Source organism: Arachis hypogaea, chromosome 14 (assembly GCF_003086295.3).
Source record: "Arachis hypogaea cultivar Tifrunner chromosome 14, arahy.Tifrunner.gnm2.J5K5, whole genome shotgun sequence".
In the NCBI taxonomy this organism is placed as follows: domain Eukaryota; kingdom Viridiplantae; phylum Streptophyta; class Magnoliopsida; order Fabales; family Fabaceae; genus Arachis; species Arachis hypogaea.
The window spans coordinates 24,714,957-24,736,369 of record NC_092049.1 but is presented as its reverse complement, the minus strand read 5'-3'; the positions used below and the strand labels follow the sequence as shown (position 1 = coordinate 24,736,369).

The window sequence follows — 21,413 nt, the reverse complement described above, 5'->3', positions numbered from 1 at the left end:
ATGAGATATAAATTAATTAAAATTAATTTAAATAATAACAAAATATATCAACTTTTTATTTTTTTAAATTAGTCCAAATTAAATTATTAATATTTTTTATTATTTTTAAAAATTATATTTTTATATTTATAAATACACATATTTTATAAATGAAATAGGTATATTTTTTAAATTTCATATATTTCGTTTATAGTATAAATGAATGTATACGAGATATAAGCGATATTAATTCGTTTACCGTGTAAACGAAATATATAAAAAGATAAAAATTAATAAATATATAATAAATTATTTATATTCATAAATAAAATATTTAAATTATTTATTTAAAAAAAATCCCCCATTACAGAAAGTATAGACAAATTTATATAATGAAAATCCGGGACCACACCGTAAAAATATGAAACCATAACCATGTGATGCACAAGTTGTTTTTTTATTTAAAATTTAAAATTTAATTACTGTCCCAAAATATCATTTGGACACTATATAGTATATACTATTATACTCCAAACCATGTATCTATCGGTCCCATTTTATCATCTTTATATTTTCATGTTTTCTATAATATTCATTAGATAAATGTTGTTGTCCTGTGAACAATTAATCAATTATATTTAGATAGGTTCTTTACCTTTCTGTATATTTAACTAGAGTTTTTCGCGTGACAGAAAATAGGAAGCTTCATCAGCAGTTTCAAATTCATGGTGGTGAGTGCAAAACTGCACATCAACAAGTGTTGAAACTTGAAAGTAATATATGCACTGAATGTTTGGAAAATTCTTGTTGTATGCAGATATATATTCCGAAGCATCTGGTTGGGATTTCAGTCCCCTCTTTCTCTCTCTGGAACTGAAGGCACTTCTAAGAATATAAAGGTTCCGTGGGCAAATTAAAATAATAATAGGTAATATTCCGATTCCCATCTTCTCTTTTTCGGTTTCTCCTAATGTTTTTGCCAGAATGATTCTGTTACGATTCAGTTACTAACGTTGGGTAGTTAGATCAGTTACTTATCCACTTCTTCTACTGCTAGCTACATATATACGATGTAGTAGATTCAAATTCACATAGTTGGGTTTATATGCACTATTCTTCTCTTTGTTCTTTCTTCTCTACTCTCCACTTTAATTTTCATGACACTTTTAATATGGTATCAGAATCATCAGATAATACATTAGTCCAATCATATAAGTCTAAACAAATGAGTTCTATACCCTCTCAATTTTAATTTTCTCGGAATAATTTTTATTTTTTAATATATACTCTTTAAATCTTGATGCGTTCTCTTTCTTCCTTCCTTCCTGTGTTTTCCTAAATACCCTCTACCCCATCCAGAACAGAAAAGCTTCCATTTTATTCTTAGAAGATAGATCACTCTCACTTTACAAGATAGAGTCTTCATTTTCTTTTAGCAAGCGGGCATAGGAAGACAGCCGCCTTCGAAAAATCATGCAATTAATAAAGTCATTTTGGGATGATTTTAAGGTGTCTAATGTGTATTGCAAAGACTTTTGTTTTGCTAGTCAATAGCCAAAAAAGATTCATAATATATGGAAAAAAAAAGCTATTTATTCAACTTTTTTTATACTATATATATATATATATATATATATATATATTATTTATTATTTTCTTTTTTATTTTGTTAAAATAAAGTGTATTAAATAGCTGAAATTATTTTATAAAATACAAAAAAAATTACTATATAAAATATAAAAGAATGTGTCCAAAAATATATTTTGTGATGGTGAAAATAAAAATAATAGATTAATAGGGAATGGTGTGACTAATCAGGTGAATACACGTAGTGTAGTCCTTTGTTCAAGTTGCTGAAATAATAACGACAGAATGAATAGGACAAATGGACAATCATGTATGGGGGGGCAGCCCGTCAAACATGAAAATAATATGGCAACTACTCCCATGAAGATGGCAAAAACATCTTCTCATGATGATCCTTGTTCAAAAAGTGTAACTTATTTATTTAGCAACATTTTAAATAAAAGTAACACTTTTACTTCAAATCAAATCAAGCCCTACAATCTATCATCCAATGGTCAAAATGATGTATCTTCACATGATGATAATCATTAAATCTTCATTGGAGTAGCCACCAAATAATATACCATAACACCAATTTCTAGACCACCGTGAGTGAGGGTAAAAAATTGGATTTTTTTAATAAAAAATATACAATATGATCTTTTATTATATATTTTCTAAATGAGTTTGAAGAATATAAAAAATATAAAATATCATACATATAATTAACTCCATTATATTAACAACTTAGATAGTATTATTTATAGTGTAAAATATAAATTGAAATTACAAGATCAAGGTTATAAGTTTCATTTTTTTATTTAAATAAAAAAATTATTATTTATCAGTTTAAATAAAATAAAAATATATTATTTTATATATTTAATTATATTTTTACGATTAAGGAATACTAAAATAAAAAGATCAATTTTTGCACACCATAATTACAAAAATAAGATAAAATTATTAACCATTTCGCATTTCACATCAGCAAAAACAAGAGAAAAAAAAAATTTCCCGTTTTAAAAGTGCTTGCCAGTGAAAATGGAACATATAATATCAAAAGCATTTCAATAAATGCTATTCCCATCACACTAATAAACCTCTCATACTAATAAAGTAAAAATATATAATAATAAACTTCTGACACTACTTTAACTAACATATTTTGTCTCTTTTCTAATAACATAACATTATGTGCTGACAAATTATATTTCAGAATCTTTCACCCAATAAATAAATAAAAGCAATCAAATCATTTTTTCTCATACATAAATGGTTATTTTATATTATTCTACACACACATATATATGTTGAAATAAAAATAACGCACATGCTCATTTTATTTTCTCTGTGTCATTTAATTTATTTAGAAAAAATAATTAATAATGAAAAATAATTAAATTTTATATTTTTCAATCATAAAAAATTTAAATTTAAGCTAAAAAAAATCAAAAGGCACAAATATATGTAAAGAAATTTAAATATGTATACTTGTGCCTTTAATTTTTTAATTGTGAAATAAAAAATATTTCCATTTTATTTATTATTCTTTGATTCTTAAGATTTTTGGTAGCTATATATTAATTTTAACTCAGAAGAAATAAATTTGCAACCTTAAGTTGGTCTGATCAGTATCATGGTTCTTTTTTTTTTCAACATACAAATGAAGAAAGAAATAGGAAAAGCAACGGTTTTGGAGGGATTCTCAACACTTTTTTCGTTAATAACTACTTGTGCCTTTAATTTTTTATATATGTATGCTTGTGCCTTTAAATTTTTTTTAGCTTAAATTTAATTTATGATTAAAAAATTTAAAATTTAATTATTTTTTATTATTAATTATTTTTCTAAATAAATTAAATGATACAAAGAAAATAAAATGAGCATGTGCATTATCTTTATTTCAAAAAGAATATATATATACGCAGAATAATATAAAATAATCATTTATACATGTATGTTAATTTCATTAAATTCATTTTTGACAAAAATAATTTGATTATTTTTATTTATTTATTGGGTGAAAAAATTTGGTTCATAATTTGCCATCAAATGATGTAATGCTATTAGAAAAGAGAGAAAATATGTTAAAGTAGTGTGAAGAGGTTTATTAACTTGAAGGCTTGAACCGTTGATTAAAAAGATAACAATAGATGAAATTAAAGCAAAATTAGTCACTTTTTTTCTTCTTTTGTACATGAAATATTAATTTTAATTTTGTTTTAAAGAAACTTGAAAGGAAAAAAAATGGCAAAGGCAGTTGCTAACTCAACAGCAGCAGCAGCATCACAAGTAGAGATGGTTGGTATTATTGCTTCTTCTCAATCATCACCCCAATCACATGTAGTGCAGATTGTTTCAAATGATGAATGCTCTTCCTCTGAACTAATACAAGATAATGGTAACTCTCTCTCTCTCTCTCTCTCTTAAATAATACTAGCGAGATAATAAAAAATTAATCCAAATGATCAAAATATACCTTTTTTAATGTTTAATAAATACAAAACAAGATAATTATTTAGACTATTTGAATTGATTTTTTATTGTCTCTAACCTCCATGGCTCCATGTGATTAAGTAATAATAGAAGATTAGCCAGTTTTATGCTGCTAACTATGCTACACTGATTTATGAAACTTTAACTTACAACATTTAAAAAAGGTAATTGAGATTATAAGAAATAACATAATGAAAAAATTTTGAAAATTAATATTGCACAACTAACATTGTAGTCAACATTTAACGTAAGAAAAAAATATCTGAAATTAAATTAAAAATATCCAAAATTCAAATTTAACTAAACTCGTATTTAATAGATTTTATATTGATTTTGTTTGATAATTAACTATAGTGTATGTTAGCTGAAATTAACGGTTATAATATTAATTCTCTAGTATTATTTCACCATAATTGAGTTACTTAGCAGATTTAAAGAGTTAAAAAAAATACTAAATTATCTCAAATAATTGATTAAAAAAAATGATGATTTTGGCATCATAACCAAATAACGATTTTATATTCAAAAAGGACTCTAACCAAATAATTGTAAAAAGTGCGATAATATGCTTAAAAAAGGAGAAAAAATTGTAACGATAAATAAAAATGTTATTTGTATACTAAAATCAATTACTGTGTACTTGTGTATAAATACGAATAGTTTAACTCATTTTAAACGTGTATTCTACTCCAATAATTGATTTTACGGAATATTCTAGTGTACACTTAGCATAGTTTATCAACAAATACTATGGATACCATACTCTGTATATTTTTAAAGTTTAAACTGATTCATACTCTATTATTGAATTTGTTTTGACCTGTGAGTTAGTCATGCATCGATAATCAATAATCAAATTAAGTCACTCATAAAATTTAGAGACTGTAATTTTTCAGGGATATACTTCGAAAAATGCGTACCCCTTTTAAAGGTAGCATTAAAAGGAGATTGGAATGCAGCTAAGCACATGATAGAGCAAGATGATAGACTGCTAAGAGCAGCCATAGTAAAGAGGAGTGAGAAAACACTACTCCAAGTTGCAGCAGGATCAAACCATGTTCACTTTGTACAAGAGCTTCTAAAAAAACTTGATCCACATGATCTCGAACTGAAAGATAAGAACAAGAACAATGCCTTTTGCTCCGCGGCCGCATCCGGGAACATGAAGATCGCTGATATGATGATCAAGAAAAATAGTGAGCTACCAAGGAAAAGGGGTGGTGTAGGGATGACTCCTCTTTACTTGGCTGCATTACAGGGGAAAAATGGTATGACAAGGCATCTGTTTCCCATGACTAGTGACATATTAGATGAAGAAGACAAGAGGTTTATCTTCTTCCTTCTTCTCGACAATGGTTTGTATGGTGAGTACATTACCATAACTATACACGTGTTGTTTAATTCATTTTCAATGTGTTTTTATATTTCAGCATATATTTTATATGAATTACTATTTACGAGTGACTAATTTGTATACACCTAGTATGGTTGTTAAAACATATTTCAATATGTACATTGTTTATTAAACAACAATCTAAATTTTGGACAATAAATGTGCAGATTTGGCTTTACAAATGTTGGAAGAAAATGAAGAGCTAGCTTCAGCTCAGAATGATGAGAATGAGACGGGTTTGCATATCTTGGCTCGAAAGCCTGCTGATTTTACCCATCAAGGTCCATGGAATCTTAGAAACCTGGTCATGGGATCAAGTAAGTAAAATGAAAAACTATAGCTGCCTCAAAAAAACATTTCATCCATAAGAATGTTCTATTAATTGTCATAAAATCATTTATTTCAAAAGTTTATGCTGATACGAAGAGGCAATTCTAATACTAATAACAAGTATGTTTGATATAGGTGTGACTCCATTGATCAAACTTGTTAGGAAACTTTGGAACATACTTGTCATGAATCACACAGAGACAAAGCTAAGGGAATTGATAAGTCTTCCAACACAAATAACATTCGATGCCACAAAACTAGGAAATTTTAAGTTTGTTGCTGAGCTTATGAGAGCAGATCCTGATTTGATGTGGGAAGTGGATGCTAAAAATCGAAGCATAATCCACATTGCTGTTCTGCATCGCAATTCGAGTATATTCAATCTTATACATGAAATAGGTGCCATCAAAGATTTGATTGTTACTTTTGAAGACCATGAAAAGAACAATATGTTGCATCATGCTGCAAAATTAGCACCTTCAGCTCAGCTCAAACGAATTTCTGGACCGGCTCTTCAAATGACACATGAACTACTATGGTTCCAGGTATGCAATATATTCAGATTTTTTTTCTTTCAATTTTTGGGGAAATTTTAAGTTTGAAGGCATTGTAGTCTAGATTAACTTGATTTTGGTTGTAGCATGTAATAAAAAATGAAAGAATAAACGTTGGAATTGATTTTCAAAGAATTTTTAATAAATTTATTTCTAATAACATTTTGAAAGTTTCTGGAATTATTCTTTTCAGTTTGATTCCTTATCGTTTTCGGCAAAATTTTTAATATATGTATTGAATAAATAAATCTCTAATAAATAAAGACAATTTGATAAAAAAAAATATTTATACAAAACAAATTAATTCATCTTAAGAAATAAAAACTTAAGAAGGTCTAATTTGTCTCAAAGATTTCTCTAATAATAAAAATTTGTTATAAATTAAAATATCTAATCTAATATTTTTTTTTTAAATTTGAATTTTTACTTGTCAAAATAAAAACTCAAACTAAATTTAAGGTAGTGTTTGGTGGAGAGACAGAGACAAAAAGACTGAGACTGAGAAACAGAAATAAATCTCAGTATTCTGTTTGGTACAAAGTGGGAGACAGAAATTGAAACAAGAATAAAACTCTAATTTAATTTGTACAAAAGGTAAAATTGGAATTAATTAATTGAAATGAGAATATTTTAAGTATAAAATGTTATTAAAGTTTCAGTCTCTATCTCTAAATATTTTAGTTCCTGTGTCCCTACTTTTTGGAGGTACTGAAATACTGAAAATTTTGGAGACAGAGACAAAATTTTAGTACAAGTTTCTGAACCAACAAATATGATACCGAGTCTCAGTCTCCCAGTCTTTGTCTCAGTACCTCAAAACAAACGCTAAATGTTTTAGGACCACATTTTAAAGATATATAAATGGAATATTTGAATAAAAAATTTAAATTAAATATAGGATTTAGTATGGGAAGTGGATGACAAAATCCTTAAAATAATTTCTCTTAATTTAACGATGTTAAAGTTAGTAGATTAGGTTAAAAAGACTTTATTTGATGCAATAAGTTCCTTAAATTTTCCAATACTGCTTTAGTAACCATTAATTAGAACAATTGGTGATTTCTGATCAGCATCACCACTTAATTATGCAACATTAATTCATGGAGTGAAAGTCACTATACATGCATTAATATCAGGCATATTATATTTTGATTTTCCGTAATGTTGGGAAGACAAAAAAACAGTCAGAATTTATTTTATTTAATATTTATTAATTGTTGCAACAATTAATGAATATTAAATAAGATAAATTATGGTTATTTTTGAATGATTTTCTTTTATTATCAAACATTTTCATTTGATTTTTGATGTTCTAGGAAGTGGAAAAAATAATGTTACCATCATACAAGGATTTGAAAAATTACGATGGCAAAACACCCCATGCATTATTCACTGAGGAGCACAAAGACTTATTAACAGAGGCAGCATCATGGACAAAGAACACAGCCAAAAACTGCATGCTTGTTTCAACACTCATTGCCACCGGAGTCTTCGCTGCAACCTTCAACCTCCCCGGTGGCCGCAACAGCACCACGGGAACCCCAACCTATTTAACACAACCATTGTTCCTTACATTCGCCATCTCCGACGCAATCGCTCTTATATCATCTTCAGCTTCAATACTAATGTTCTTGTCCATTCTCGACTCAAGTTATGCAGAGGATAACTACTTCAGATCATTGCCTTTCAAGCTTCTATTTGGGTTGATTGCTCAATTCGTTTCCATCACAAGCATGATGATAGCGTTTGGTGTTTCTTCTTTCATCACATATTACCACGGTTCAAACTGGGTTCCAATTTTCATTTCCATTCTTGCTTTTCTGCCAATACCGTTTTTCACACTGATTCTGTTTCCACTATCGACAGATATTATCCATTCATCTTATTTTTGTTTGACATTGTTTCGTCCAAGAGAACGATTGCTTTGCTGAAAATTAGAAGGCATAGTAAATTTACATGAACAATACTAGGGGCCAGCAACTTTTGTGATTAGTAGCCATCAAATAGTCATCAATGATAATGGTGTGAGATTGGTGTGAGATTTTATCCAATGACTCACCTTTCTCTGCTGGCTACATGCTGACCAAAATTCAACAAAACTGCTGGCTCCCTAGACTTTTCCAATTTACATTTTTTTTTAACCCAATGTAAATTGAATGATGGTATAGTAAGTATAACATGTTTAGTGCCCCCAATTCAATTAGTAGAATAGTGTGTTACAAGTGGAACAGTGGTATAGATATAAGAAAAGAGAAAATATAGGGAAGCAATGGAGTATCTATACAATATGTACAACGGGGGTATAGGAATGTTCGATTCAGTAGGATATCAGATGTTTATTATTCCTGGTATTCAGATGGTTATTCTGGATAGTATGAGTGTATTGTGTTTGAGAAATTAATAGTATTTTACCCTGAATGTTCATTTTTTAACTCATATTAGGCCAAATAAATAGCCCATAGTACACATTGTACAAATACTCTATTTACACCCTAACGGGATTCATAAGAAAATTGTATTAATACTTTAGTAGCGTAGGGTTATGTTTAAAGTAAAATTCAAAATTTTTCACTTCTCAGACAACACCACGTGTCTTTGATTTGGTTAATTCTTCTCTACTCTTCTTTGACATAACAAACTAATTGCACTGTCAAAAAAAAATAAAAGTATATAAATTTTTTAAAATTATTTTAATATTTAATTTGATTTAATTTAATTATGTCCTTAACATTTAAAATAAATTTTAATTTTCTCTAAGCTGTTAAATTTTTGACAGTCAAAAGTGTCAATTTTTTTTTATAATTTTACCTCCAATCCAACCATCTTTCAACCCTAATTCATAATCCAAACCCTCATCTAGGGGTGAGCACGGGTCAGTTGGTTCAAGTTTAAGGTAAAATTAGAAGCGAACCAATTAAATTATAATTGATTTGGGTTGGTTTGGATTTGTGTTTTTTGTGTGTATACCCGAACCAAACCAAACCGATTAAAAACAGGTTGGTTTGGTTCGAGTAATTGGATACCCGATCATTAAAAAGAAATAAAAAAACGAAATTTTTATCTTACAAATTCTGTAAGTACAATAAACATGTAACATTAATAGAAATAATCCAAACATCTTAAATACCAAATACATTAAAAACTAAACACATTAAAATTCAAACATATTAAACACTAAAGACATTAAAATCCAAACATATTAAAAGGCATATATATTTTTTAAATTTTTATTTTTTTATTTAATTAATATATGGTCTGGTCTACGGGTTGATTCGGATTTCGCACCCCCAGAACCGTTACCCGAACCAATTACTAGAGAGAGTCATTGGTTTAGTTCGATTCGGGTTTGGACAGGTGATCGGGTATCTGCGACCCGTGCTCACCCCTACCCTCATCCACCGCTGCATTGCTAATTTGCCATCACCATTCACTCCTCTACCATCACCACTAGCCACCACCATTATCATCATCACTAAAATTAGTAGGCTGCAGAATATTTGTGAAAAACAAAAGGCCCACTACCCCCTCCAATTCCAATTCCTTTGTTAGTCAGGGAACATCACCACCATTAACACAATCTTTCTTGTCCAAAAAACAACACCTGGATTCCCATGTTCTAAATAGAACCGTGCTTTTGTGTGAAGTGAAACGGTGGAATAATCATCTGATGAAGACATCATGGATATATATTAATAATTACTTTGGAAGATAGCATAATAATGAAACACAACTTTATTTTGATAATTTTACTTTGTTTGGTGAATATATTATTAGGATTTCATTCCCATGAAAATATATTGAGGTATTTGACTTGTTTGATTAACTGTGTTTGGTAGAAGAACCAGATTCTTAGCAAAAGAATCAGATTGAGTCATGACCGACTTTGGCACAGATAATAATTATTAGAATTTAAATATTTGTACTATTTTTTTATAAATGTTGTGACGAAAAGCTAGCAAAACGGATTGTTTATTTTATTAGGAGAGTGCTAGATAAACAATGACTATCTTGATCAACATGAACAATCACTAATCAAATACAAGTATATTACATCCTAATTTAATACTATTTATTAAATTTACTCTTTTAACCCTATTAATTCACATTGTTTACATATTGTTCAAAAATATTGTTAGTTACCTATACTTTTTCATTTTATTATGATTGTTAGCCCTGTTTTCTATGATGTATTGATTGGTTAGGAAGAGCGACATTAGGGGATTTTAGGAAAAGTAAATAAAAGGATGCAAGATTTACAGAAGTGATTCCTGTGATTCGGTTTTTAATTTTGTGTTTTTTCTATTACTTTAGATGCTTTTCTTTAATTAGAGACAGAACACATGCACACACATTTAGATGTGCAATATGTTTGATTCATTATACAGTTATTTGTTAGTTTAGTAGTAAAGCTATTTGAGTCATAAGGTGGCTGTTGGTGTTAGTGTTTGGATTCGGAGCCGTTTTAGAATTGTGCATCCCGATTTAGAATAATTTTATCCCAGAAAGTTTCCCAATTACAAAGGCAGTTCATTTTCTAGTCACACTCACAGTGCCTCAAACTGTTATACTGCACTGTGCATTATCTTTTTTTTTTTTTTGGGCAAGCACTGTGCATTATCTAAGACACTATCTAAGACACTGTAGATTTGGTTTGTTACAACCCACCTAGCTGCATAGAATAATGTGTCGATTATTGACCCTCAAATCTGGCTTATACAAACAACAAATAAATAACCTCAACTTTATAAACAACACATAATTATCTTGATAATCAACACAAGATCTGAAAATGTAGGCCGAAAAACATTTGACCATATATATGCTAAAGTAAATAGACAAAACTGTATCACTCCATAAGGAGAACGATCAGGACCTTCTTCTGGCTGGGGCAGCTATGGTTTTCCTTGAATATAAGCAAATTTTGGAAGACACACGACACCTAAACTTAGACACAATGAGGCACTTCGATTAACTACAGCTCTAATAATGCGGTTGAAGCTTTACAAGGAGAGGAAGGGAAAGAAAGATTTGAATAGACAAATTGACTTATAATTACTCTTCAAACTCTTACTTTCACCACTTCCCCTTTAAAACCCCATCTCACAAACACACCTAAGAGAATGAACACATAAGGACATATTTGGTTTGTGCTTTCATTCAGTGTTTTCTATTTTCATAATTTTGTAAAAACAAGAGTGAATATTGTGTTCATTTTCATGATATACTTTTTCTTTTGGAAATTCCTGAAAAAAAGATAACATTATCACCAAGCAAACCCTAACTTTATGGAGTTAAGGAAGTGGGGAAGAGAAGATGACAAGACTTCATCCGCCAATATGTATCATGGGCCTATTTGCTGTCTTTGCAAGGTCAAACATTCCAGCATGCGAAGCTTTCTTCCTCTTCACCTACACCAAAGAGAAGGCCAGAATACTCGAACATTATAGTAGAAGAACCTTCCAGATGACATAGCTTAAACAAGGAGTATATAACCGACTATGTTGCTACACAACAATATAAAAAAGCAATAACAGATTTTATGATGCCGAAATCAACAAACTACATTAAAACTGAAAGCAAATGTAATTCCACCATATTGGATGAGAAAATAAATCCTGATAGATAAATTAAATTTCTAAATTATCATGATGAAATTTTGAATCCAAGCAATAATCAAAAAGTGCATACCGCTGATGCTATTATCTCCCTAAGCTCATCATCCTCTGCACCATGTCGCAAGGGATCCCTTAAACTAACCTACAAGAGGACAAGGCGGTATTAAAATATCACAAAAATCTCTTGCTTAAAGTTACACACGACACAGTAAATATCCAATCCAATATATATTTAATGGCCGATTTTTACTGTCCAGTGTCCATATCACTGCATAAATAGGTTTGGCCTGAACAGACTTGTCAAGTTCACATGATCCAATATTTTTGTGAGATGCACTTTGCTTTCATGGCACAGTTTAGAAGAATATCCGTAAGCTGAGTCTAAGGTGTAAGCTGAGTCTAAGGTATAGTCCTTGATGAACTTAGGAGTAGATGGTTCATATGATTATGCATCTAAGAAATTATTAGAAAGGAAAAGAAGAAAATGGGCATTCAATCTGAAAAATGTGCAACATAATTTGTCATATCTAAGGTAAAATAAGGCCATCGAATTGCGTAACGGACCTTCCACCAAACAAGTCAAACAATGAATATACTCTACTCATCAATGGTGACCAAAAAACTCACACCACTTAACAAAATATGCTACCTAACATCATGCATAATTCTAAACATCGTTCCAAAGCAAACATTATATGTTATACCACATGAGGAACTAGAATTTAATAGGAAAAGCAACAAGCATTGCTTAATCTAATAATTATGCATTCTAGAGTTGAAGATAGCGAAGACAACCAGTGGTCCAATAGTGTACAAGTAGAGACTCAAAATGAGAATTAATTCATCTTCATGAAGCACAAGGAAAGGATTAAACAAGCTCTCATCTAACTTTCCCAGATTACGAACAAACTTCAAATTTTAGTGAATAAATCCATTTTCTGCAAGGTAGTATAGACCTCTTACTTTCTAATATGAATTATTGAAAGTTATGTTAGTCACTCTATTAGGAATCTTCCCCAAAATTGAGAACAAACCATATCAAGAATTCAGGACTGAGAGTAGAAATCATAGGCTCAATCATTGATGTTATAATATATGTTGCTGCCTATTCTTTCTCCCATTGTTCTGTAAAGCCATTGATCACTTGCAGAAAGCAACTTACGGAACACAGCACAATAATGGCAAAAGATTTGCTTTAACATTACTCTAAATTTTATCCACCAAAAGCATTTGTGTATTTCAAATACCAACTCTAAATCCAGGCCCTTTCCTCACATTACCTAATGATCTCATTCAATACCCACTTCACTTTAAGAAACCTATAAAATCCTCATCAATGATAACATTGTAGCTTCACTAGAAACATTAAATATTCCACATATATCTAACATCACACGGATACTCTTCAAATTGCAATTAACAATTATTGGTGACATGCAGAACAAAATGAATTTCCACTATACATTATATGACTTACCTCTGAAGGACCAAATAGACACACTTTGAAGTTTCCATCTGCTAGTATTCGCAATCTATTGCAACCAGCACAAAAATGCTCCGTCATTGATGTGATAAATGAAACTCTACCTTGATGTCCATCTATTGTGAAATTCTTGGCTGTATCTGTTGGGTGATCCTGAAGTCTCTTTATGGAAGGAACATGTTTTATCTGTTTAATAAAAATGGTGACGAAGGGTCTCAACTAGGAAAAAAAAAACACAAAAAATCCAAGTGAGGTCTCCTGCAGAGTTCTACCTTACCACTCTATCCATCATTTCTGAGTAGGGTACAAGCTTCTTGACATTCCAAACATTTCCATCAAATGGCATGAATTCTATAAAACGAACATTAATAGGCTTTTCTCTTGTCAGATCAACAAAGTCACATATTTCATCATCATTAAATCCACGCATTACAACACAATTGACCTGAAGCAACAAACATAAAGGACACCTTAAAACGCATCAATCAGGTTACCTTTGAAATTTAACATGCCTATTAAGTCTCACACAAGAATAATCCAACATAGAAATATGTACAAAAACTATAAATCGGTGAAGAATTTCACACTTTGACAAGGGAAGCTAATAACATGGGAGGTGTTCAAAAAGTGAAGAAACAAGACCAGAACCAGCAAATACCTTAACAGGATTATAACCAAGGTCCACAGCAGCATTAATTGAATTCATTACTTTTTCATGCCCTTTCCGTCTTGTCATAAACTCAAACTTTGCAGGTACCAATGTGTCCAAACTAATGTTCACAGAAGTAAGGCCACATTCTTTCAGCCTTGGAAGTTTTCTTGCTAGGGTGATACCATTTGTAGTCATGGTCAATGTCTCCAGTCCCTTCAATTTTGACAACCCCATGCATATATCTTCAATATCCTTTCTTACAGTTGGCTCCCCACCAGTCAACCGTATTTTATTTACCCCGGAACTTACAAAGAGATTTGCCAGTCGCAAAATCTCAGCATTTGTCAAAAGCTGAGCGTTAGGAGTTAGCTCCACGCCATCTGCTGGCATACAATACTGACACCGTAAATTGCACCGTTCTGTTAACGATATTCTCAAGTAAGTGTGCAACCGTCCAAATGAATCTACTAGCATATCAGAAACAGAGTTATCCTTTGGCTGATTGTCAAGCGATGTAGCGCACGATGTTTCATAAGTTCTTGTGGAATATTCATTCAAGTTGCCACTGAAATTGACTTGACCATTGGTACTTCTGCTAGCACAATGAGACCCCGCCTCACAATTCACCTGCTTTAGAAAATTTGCAGATTATCCAACCACAATCTCATAAAACAAAGACTTAGATATATCATCACCACCACACTCCGGATTAATACAACATGGAATAAGAAGAATCTAATTATTAATTAGAATACAGACAAAATCCAAGGACAAAAAATAACAATTTTCATTAAGATGCAAATGGTTATCAATATTTACAACTCACCGCACAAAATTCCTATCAAGCGGGATTGGATAGAGAAGATTTATGCAACAATCTTACCATCGCTTCGAGAATCAAAATTCGGCCCATAACAAGGGAACAAACTAAATGACTGACTGTTTTTCACCATAGAACTTAAGAGATTCTTGCAACTTTATTATCAAATTTACGAGTCATTGACAAGGACAACATAACTATGTTGCTAGTGTATGTAAGAACCCATGAATCCATTTTCCTAATCCATTAGAAAATTAAAGTAGACCTTGATGATCAATGCATTTGCATGACCAAAGCTAAATAAATTGACAGAGTAAGTTACATATATAGTAAACGAGAGAAAGAGCAATACCAATAAGGACTTGGATTGTCCGAAGCCGAAACGCCAACCAGGGAATTTTGATAAGGAGCGCCTCATTATTGATGCAATCATCAATTAATAATAACAATAATAATAAAAACCAGTCACCAGAGAGATGATAAAACCAAGGTTCTGAGAACTGAACAGGTCATCGAATCGTTCTAGTCACTGGTTCACTGGTTTATTGGTCCAACCGGTCCAACCGTAATTCAACCAAAAAAACCGTTTTAGAATAAAATAATAAATAAATTATAAATATACATACTAAAATATAATTATAGTCTAATATAAATCTTAAAATATCTTCCAAATTTAAAACACTACATGAAATGTCATAAATCAAAACCATATGATCTTATCAAAATACAAACTTAAGTTTGTTTTTTAAACAATTCACAACCCTAATTCTCTATGATTTCTTTTGGAAAAATAAAATCCCATCCAAGAAGGAAACCATAGCTGTAAGTAATTGAGAATATTTGTCAAACTCAGCACCAAGACATAGAACAACTACCATATAGCACAGTACCAAACAATCCAATTCTCAATTCCATTAATCATAAACAAAAGGGTGTCTAAAATATCTATAGAATCAATCAAATTCAGCATTAAAAATTATCAAAAACCAAATTTGCAGTTAAACAGAATAAAGTAAAGATGGGATTTATACTCAAATTCTCCTTAATCTTAAACCATGTCTCAGCACATACTTTGTGAGCAGCAACAAAATCATCTTTACAAGTACAACCCAATTCAATTGGAACACCAGACTCAGAACTATCACTCTCCAAACCTATGTGACAAATTCTACAATCCCTCTCCACTTTGTGATTAGTATTATTATTAATATTATTAATAATATTAACATTGCCAACTAATAAATGGATATTGAAGCTTTAAACTTTATTTAACAAGCTGTAACATGGCTCAAATAACAAATTAACCAATTTAATTAATACACAACTCCAAACACAGCAAGTAATCTACTTCATACACTCCTCAAAAGCAGTCCCAAATCATTTGCAATAACAGTGAACTATGCTTCATAAACTACTCAAATTATCAAAATCAGAAACATGACACACACTATTTAGAATCTACAGAGGCATACCAATTTCAATAAATGCATAATTGGCACAATTTATCAAGCATAGCAAAGCTAAGTTCTCAAAGAAAAATTTTGATTGAACACAAAAACCAAGGTTCTGAAAACCGGACCGGTCATCAAACCGCTTTAGTCACTGGTTCACTGGTTTATTGGTCTAACCGGTCCAACCGGTGGTCAACCGAAAAAACCGTTTTAGAATAAAATAATAAATAAATTATAAAGGACCAAAGATGAGGGTACTCCAAGAACTCCTATTAGATGCAACAGCATTCAACATTATCACATATTCTCACACACATACAAAGCCTTAACTCAGAGAACAACCACTGCAAGTGACTTGGAAAGAAAATGTAAACACCGAAACAATCACAAGCATACAGAACATGTGAATATTATTATAGCAAACATAATAATAAAATAGCTCTTCTAATGCGTCTTCGAAAATATCCCAAATCAAGAAAACTACATAATCTGATCCACTTGATTCAGAAAGTTACATATATTAGAAAAATTAAGAATCAACTAAAAGAAAAAGAAAAGGAAGGCCTGGTTGATTCGATTCAATTGCCTGAGATGAAGAATCAAACAGGGCTGAAAAGCTGAGAGTTTAAATGTTAAACCTCAATATTCAAGTAACATGACTCCATTATTGTTATTATTACACCCTTCTAATGTCACAAATTCAATATATATTATAGTCCGTTGACACTTGTGTATTCACAACTTGGCCTCATCATTCTGATTCATACCTTAAGTAGAAGAGAAAGTCCCAATAAGCTTTCATTACAATTTTATCCAGAGAGTTGGGGCTTTGGTTCGGAGTTCATGCCAATGATAATGACGAGAAGGATGAATCCGTGAATCAGTAACATAGGCAGTGCAAATTTTAACAAAGTTCACCACAATGATTAACAACAACAAAAAGCACTGAAAGAACACTCAGTAATATAGGCAGTGCAAATTTTAACAAAGCTCATCACAATGATTAACAACAACAAAAAGCACTGAAAGAACAGTGAATCACTAACATGGGCAGTGCAAATTTAAATTTTAAAAGTTATCAATTTAAAATTTATCATCAAATACAATCGGTGAGCAAAGCCAATCAATCAAACACCGACTGAGCATTCTGTTCTGATTCTGTGACTGGGAAGCAACAAATTCAGCAACAAATGCAAGTTACAGCAACAAATTTAACAAATCCTAGTAAAGTCCCGAGTTACAGCAAAAAGGCAAATTTATTGATTACCAATTCAGCAACATGCAGAAATACAGGGAGAAGGGAAATCTGGAAAAGAGAGAACACTAAACCAAAACATTAACCAATAATCACACTAAACCTGCAACCAGCAATTCCAAAACAGCAACAAACATTAGTACATTATTAAACATTCTAAAACAGTGATGACACTAAACCTGCATAGTAAATAATCTCAAAGACAATGATCACCAATATCCAGCAAATAAACAATAAATACACAACAACAATTTAGCAAATAAACAAGAACAAGACCTAAATAGAAAATCCAACAAATTAAGTCGCAGCAACCAAACAATTTGACAAATTAAAACAACAGCAGCCCAACAATTTAGCAAATCAACTTAACAAATTCAAGAACAGAAAATCACAACAAAACAAAAAAAAGAATAAAAGTAACAGAAGAACACAAGAACCATTAGCAAATTAACAAGTTCACAATAACAGTTAAAAAATTTACCAGAAGAACACTAATGCAAGTGGAATCATCATGCTAACATGTTTTCTGCAAAGATGCTATTTGTACAGCTAAAATTTCCTAATTACTATGATCCAATTATTCTAATTTCACATGCAATCAACTTACTAAGTTTCTAAAAGCTCGAAATTATAAAACCAACCAGAAATATGGTTAAAGCATTTCATCAAACATGTTGAGTGCGGTAAAATTAAAACGAAATAAGAGAATTCAAAGCTTAATTTCAATGCGATAGAGAAGAGAACATAACTATTGTAACTTTAATTTAGTCTATGAAAAAATCCAAACCACTACCAAATCAAATAATTACTTATTGTAATAGAAATCAGAAGTTGCAGAGTTTGAAGAAGAGTATTGGTGTTGTGTGAGTGTATTGTCTGGTGGCGGGTTTAGGGAACTCACGGCGGGGACAAAAGAGGGCAGTTCGACGGCTGAGTGGAGAGCGCGGGTTGGTGGCAGAGTTTGAAGCAGAGCAACGTGGCTTCCAGACGAACGCGAACTCGAACCGTGAACAGCGAGCGAACGCGAATGGCGAAGAACGCGAACGAAGACGCGAACGTGAACGGCAAACAAACGGCGACGGAAGCGCGGCTGAGCAGACAAAGACGATGGACGCCGAGCTCGAGGAAGCAACCGCGATCGGTGACAGCGATCAGGGGTTGAAGATTTGGAGCACGAGGGAAGCTAGATGACGGATGGCGAACTTTGAGTGCGACGGACGGCGGCAGTATGCCACTCCTTGTGGTTGGGTTTGGGTGATTTCTCTGACTGAAAGAAAGAAAGGGAGAAAGGGAGAAAGAAACGAATGAGCTTCCCTTTTTTGTGTAAACCGGCCGGGTTCCGGTTCGGTCCGACCGGCCGGTTCTCGTCCGGTTTAACAATTTTTTACCGGTTTTATGATTTCCGGTTTTACATGTTTGACCGGACTGTTAGTATTGCCGGTTCGTAGTTAAACCGGTCCGACTGGTCGATCCGTTCCGATTTTCAGAACATTGACAAAAACACAGCACAACAGCAACAGAGCACAGCAGCGAAGAAGACACAAAACAGGCATACCCCACGTGCAACACTTAGTTTCAAAGAATTCAAGCTTGAAGACCCCATCACCTTCTGCAGATGAATTATCAAAATCATTAACAATGGAGTAATTTACAGTAAAAACAGCAAGATTCACAGATTAATTAACACTTATTCAGCAATTATTCACCCCATAACAAGTCACAAATTAACTAAAAATAATTATTCAATAATTATTATTAAAAAAATATCTAGAAGCTAGAAGCCCTAGAACAGAGTAGAGCAGATCCTGAGCAAGAGGGGGACAAGGGCACGACCGAAGGGATGACAGGTGGAACAGAGATAGCGTCGGCGACAATGGAATAGAGTTGCGCGACGGAGGAAGGAGGCGAGCCCGGTGACGATGGAACAGAGCAGAGCTGCACGACGGTGCTTTCAAAGCTGAAACACTAGCTGCACGATGGTGGAACAGAGCTGCACGATAACGACGGTGGCTTCGAAGCTTGTTTCGGCGACGGCGACGGAAGATGGACGGAGTTGAGGGAGTGAGATCGATGACAGTGAGAGGAAGGAGGAGCTCGAAGGTGATGGGAGGGATAGGTTCGCGTTTAGCCGTTGTGTGGAGCTAAGGTTGTTGGGTTGGGTAATTGGTTAGGGCATTCCAGCAAAACGATGGCGTTTTGCAAAATTTAAAAAACCGGCCAGGTCCGGTTTGGTTTGACCAACCGGTTTTCGGCCAGTTTGACGGTCCAACATCGGTTTTTCAAATCTTCGATTTTAACTTCTATCCGAACCGTTATTCCTTCGATTTGCGGTTTAACTGGTTCGACCGGTCAGTTCGAATCGGTTTTCAAAACCTGTGAGAGAGAGAGAGAGAGAGAAAAGTAAGCTTATGAAAGTGTTTGTGGCGTTGCGGTGTTGGTTTTTGCAAGTCAGAAGATAACAGGATGACTCGTGTGAGTCAAAGACAACGAACCTGGCAGTGCCGCCTTTGATCCAAAAGCAATGCTTTTTAAAAAATAAATAAATAAGTTGTTTGATAAATATGAAGGCCTTCTTTTTTATTAAGAAGATAGGAGACTCGAGTTTACAATCTCTTAGATGAGTATGAGAAAACTATGCCATTTAAGTTTATTGACAAATATAAACGCCTTTTTTATTACAAAGATTCCCCACCATAATATAAAACAATATTAATTAAACTAAAACTAAATAAGATTTTTCATATATAAATAAAAGAATTCTGTTACACATCTAATTACTTTTATCAACCAAGTTTAACTAAATTTGATCAAACCTAAAAAACGCACTTACATTAAAGTGTGCGTGAATCATGGACTTTTTCTTAGCGTTCTCATTTTTATTCGCTTGTTTTCTCCTTCTCCTTGTTCTTCTATTGCAGTTGTGTTTTTTATTTTTTCTCCTCCTCCTTTTGATATTATTGTGGCACTTTTATTTCTTTTTTTTTGTTTGATTTTCTCTTTACTTTTTTTTATTTTTATTCTTTTTAAGAAGATGAAATTATAAAAAAATGATGAGAAAATGAAACAAGGAGAATATCAAGAAAAAGAAGATGATGATAAAAAAGAAGAAGATGAAAATTTTGAATTGTACAAAATTTATCAGAAAAATAATACCGAAAGTTTTTAAACTTGACACAAGAAATTTTTGAATTTTGACACCAAAATTTTTTAACAGTGACACAAAAAATTTCTTAACTAATTATTAAAAATAAAAATAACACCAAAAATTCTTAAAAATATCATCGAAATTTTTTAACTATGGCACCGAAATTTCTCCTAACATAGCTTCCTCTTCTACTTCTTTTTCTTCATATTTTACCTTCGTTTTTTTCTTCCAACATGTTTTTCTTCTTTTTATATTTTGTTATTGACACAATTTTGTATTTGTCTTCTTATTTTTTATTTCAAAAATAGAGAATTTTATCTAAACAAAAATTATTTTAAAGTTGAATTATATACTCTTAACTCTTAAATAATAAACTGTTTTACAATGTGGCATAAAAATAAATTCAAATTCTGTGTTTATCATGGTAAAATTTGTGTGTTTTATATAACAAATTTCAATGTCATTTCTATTTCATTTCTATATTTTACATACAAAATTTCAATGTCATTCATCATCATCATCATTATATGAGATGTTAGAATCGTATTTGGCTTGATCTGAATACAATCAGAATGAAAGGAGACGTGACACATTGTCGAAACACTGTACTTTAAGATTGGTGTTATATTCTTCGATTTATTTTAGAAAATATTTTTTATGGTTTAGATGGT

General features: G+C 31.7%; 2 protein-coding genes across 5 annotated transcripts; one reads left to right on the top strand and one right to left on the bottom strand.

Annotated features, from left to right (window-relative positions):
- Positions 1-463: 463 nt before the first annotated feature.
- On the top strand, positions 464-8,757 carry LOC112741840 (uncharacterized). 2 transcript variants are annotated; one of them, XM_025790974.2, is made up of 7 exons: positions 464-710; positions 797-907; positions 3,777-3,949; positions 4,941-5,408; positions 5,605-5,754; positions 5,903-6,312; positions 7,638-8,757. In XM_025790974.2, the coding sequence occupies exons 3-7, from the start codon at positions 3,796-3,798 to the stop codon at positions 8,250-8,252; spliced, it is 1,797 nt and encodes a 598-aa protein (XP_025646759.1). In that variant the 5' UTR covers positions 464-710; positions 797-907; positions 3,777-3,795; the 3' UTR covers positions 8,253-8,757. The 2 variants fall into 2 exon arrangements, with proteins under 2 accessions (XP_025646759.1, XP_025646760.1); XM_025790975.2 differs by lacking the exon at positions 3,777-3,949 and having other exon boundaries at positions 519-710.
- A 2,291-nt stretch (positions 8,758-11,048) lies between these two features.
- On the bottom strand, positions 11,049-18,896 carry LOC112742428 (GTP 3',8-cyclase, mitochondrial). 3 transcript variants are annotated; one of them, XM_072213943.1, is made up of 7 exons: positions 18,499-18,889; positions 15,244-15,428; positions 14,078-14,701; positions 13,697-13,864; positions 13,414-13,605; positions 12,010-12,078; positions 11,049-11,729 (listed from the first exon to the last, which is right to left on the bottom strand). In XM_072213943.1, exons 2-7 carry the CDS (start codon positions 15,322-15,324, stop codon positions 11,646-11,648), a joined length of 1,218 nt encoding a protein of 405 aa, XP_072070044.1. In that variant the 5' UTR covers positions 15,325-15,428; positions 18,499-18,889; the 3' UTR covers positions 11,049-11,645. The 3 variants fall into 3 exon arrangements, with proteins under 3 accessions (XP_072070044.1, XP_072070043.1, XP_025647445.2); XM_072213942.1 differs by having other exon boundaries at positions 14,078-14,698; XM_025791660.2 differs by lacking the exon at positions 15,244-15,428 and having other exon boundaries at positions 14,078-14,698; positions 18,499-18,896.
- Positions 18,897-21,413: the final 2,517 nt, after the last annotated feature.

Excerpts from the sequence above, each read along its gene's own strand:
- LOC112742428 (XM_072213943.1), bottom strand. The coding sequence starts at position 15,324 with ATGATTGCATCAATAATGAGGCGCTCCTTATCAAAATTCCCTGGTTGG. Across the intron at positions 13,606-13,696 it reads CAGAAATGATGGATAGAGTG|ATAAAACATGTTCCTTCCAT; the intron begins GTAAGGTAGAAC and ends TTTATTAAACAG. Across the intron at positions 12,079-13,413 it reads GTCTATTTGGTCCTTCAGAG|GTTAGTTTAAGGGATCCCTT; the intron begins GTAAGTCATATA and ends GTCCTCTTGTAG.
- LOC112741840 (XM_025790974.2), top strand. The coding sequence starts at position 3,796 with ATGGCAAAGGCAGTTGCTAACTCAACAGCAGCAGCAGCATCACAAGTA. Across the intron at positions 5,409-5,604 it reads TCTCGACAATGGTTTGTATG|ATTTGGCTTTACAAATGTTG; the intron begins GTGAGTACATTA and ends ATAAATGTGCAG. Across the intron at positions 6,313-7,637 it reads ATGAACTACTATGGTTCCAG|GAAGTGGAAAAAATAATGTT; the intron begins GTATGCAATATA and ends TTGATGTTCTAG.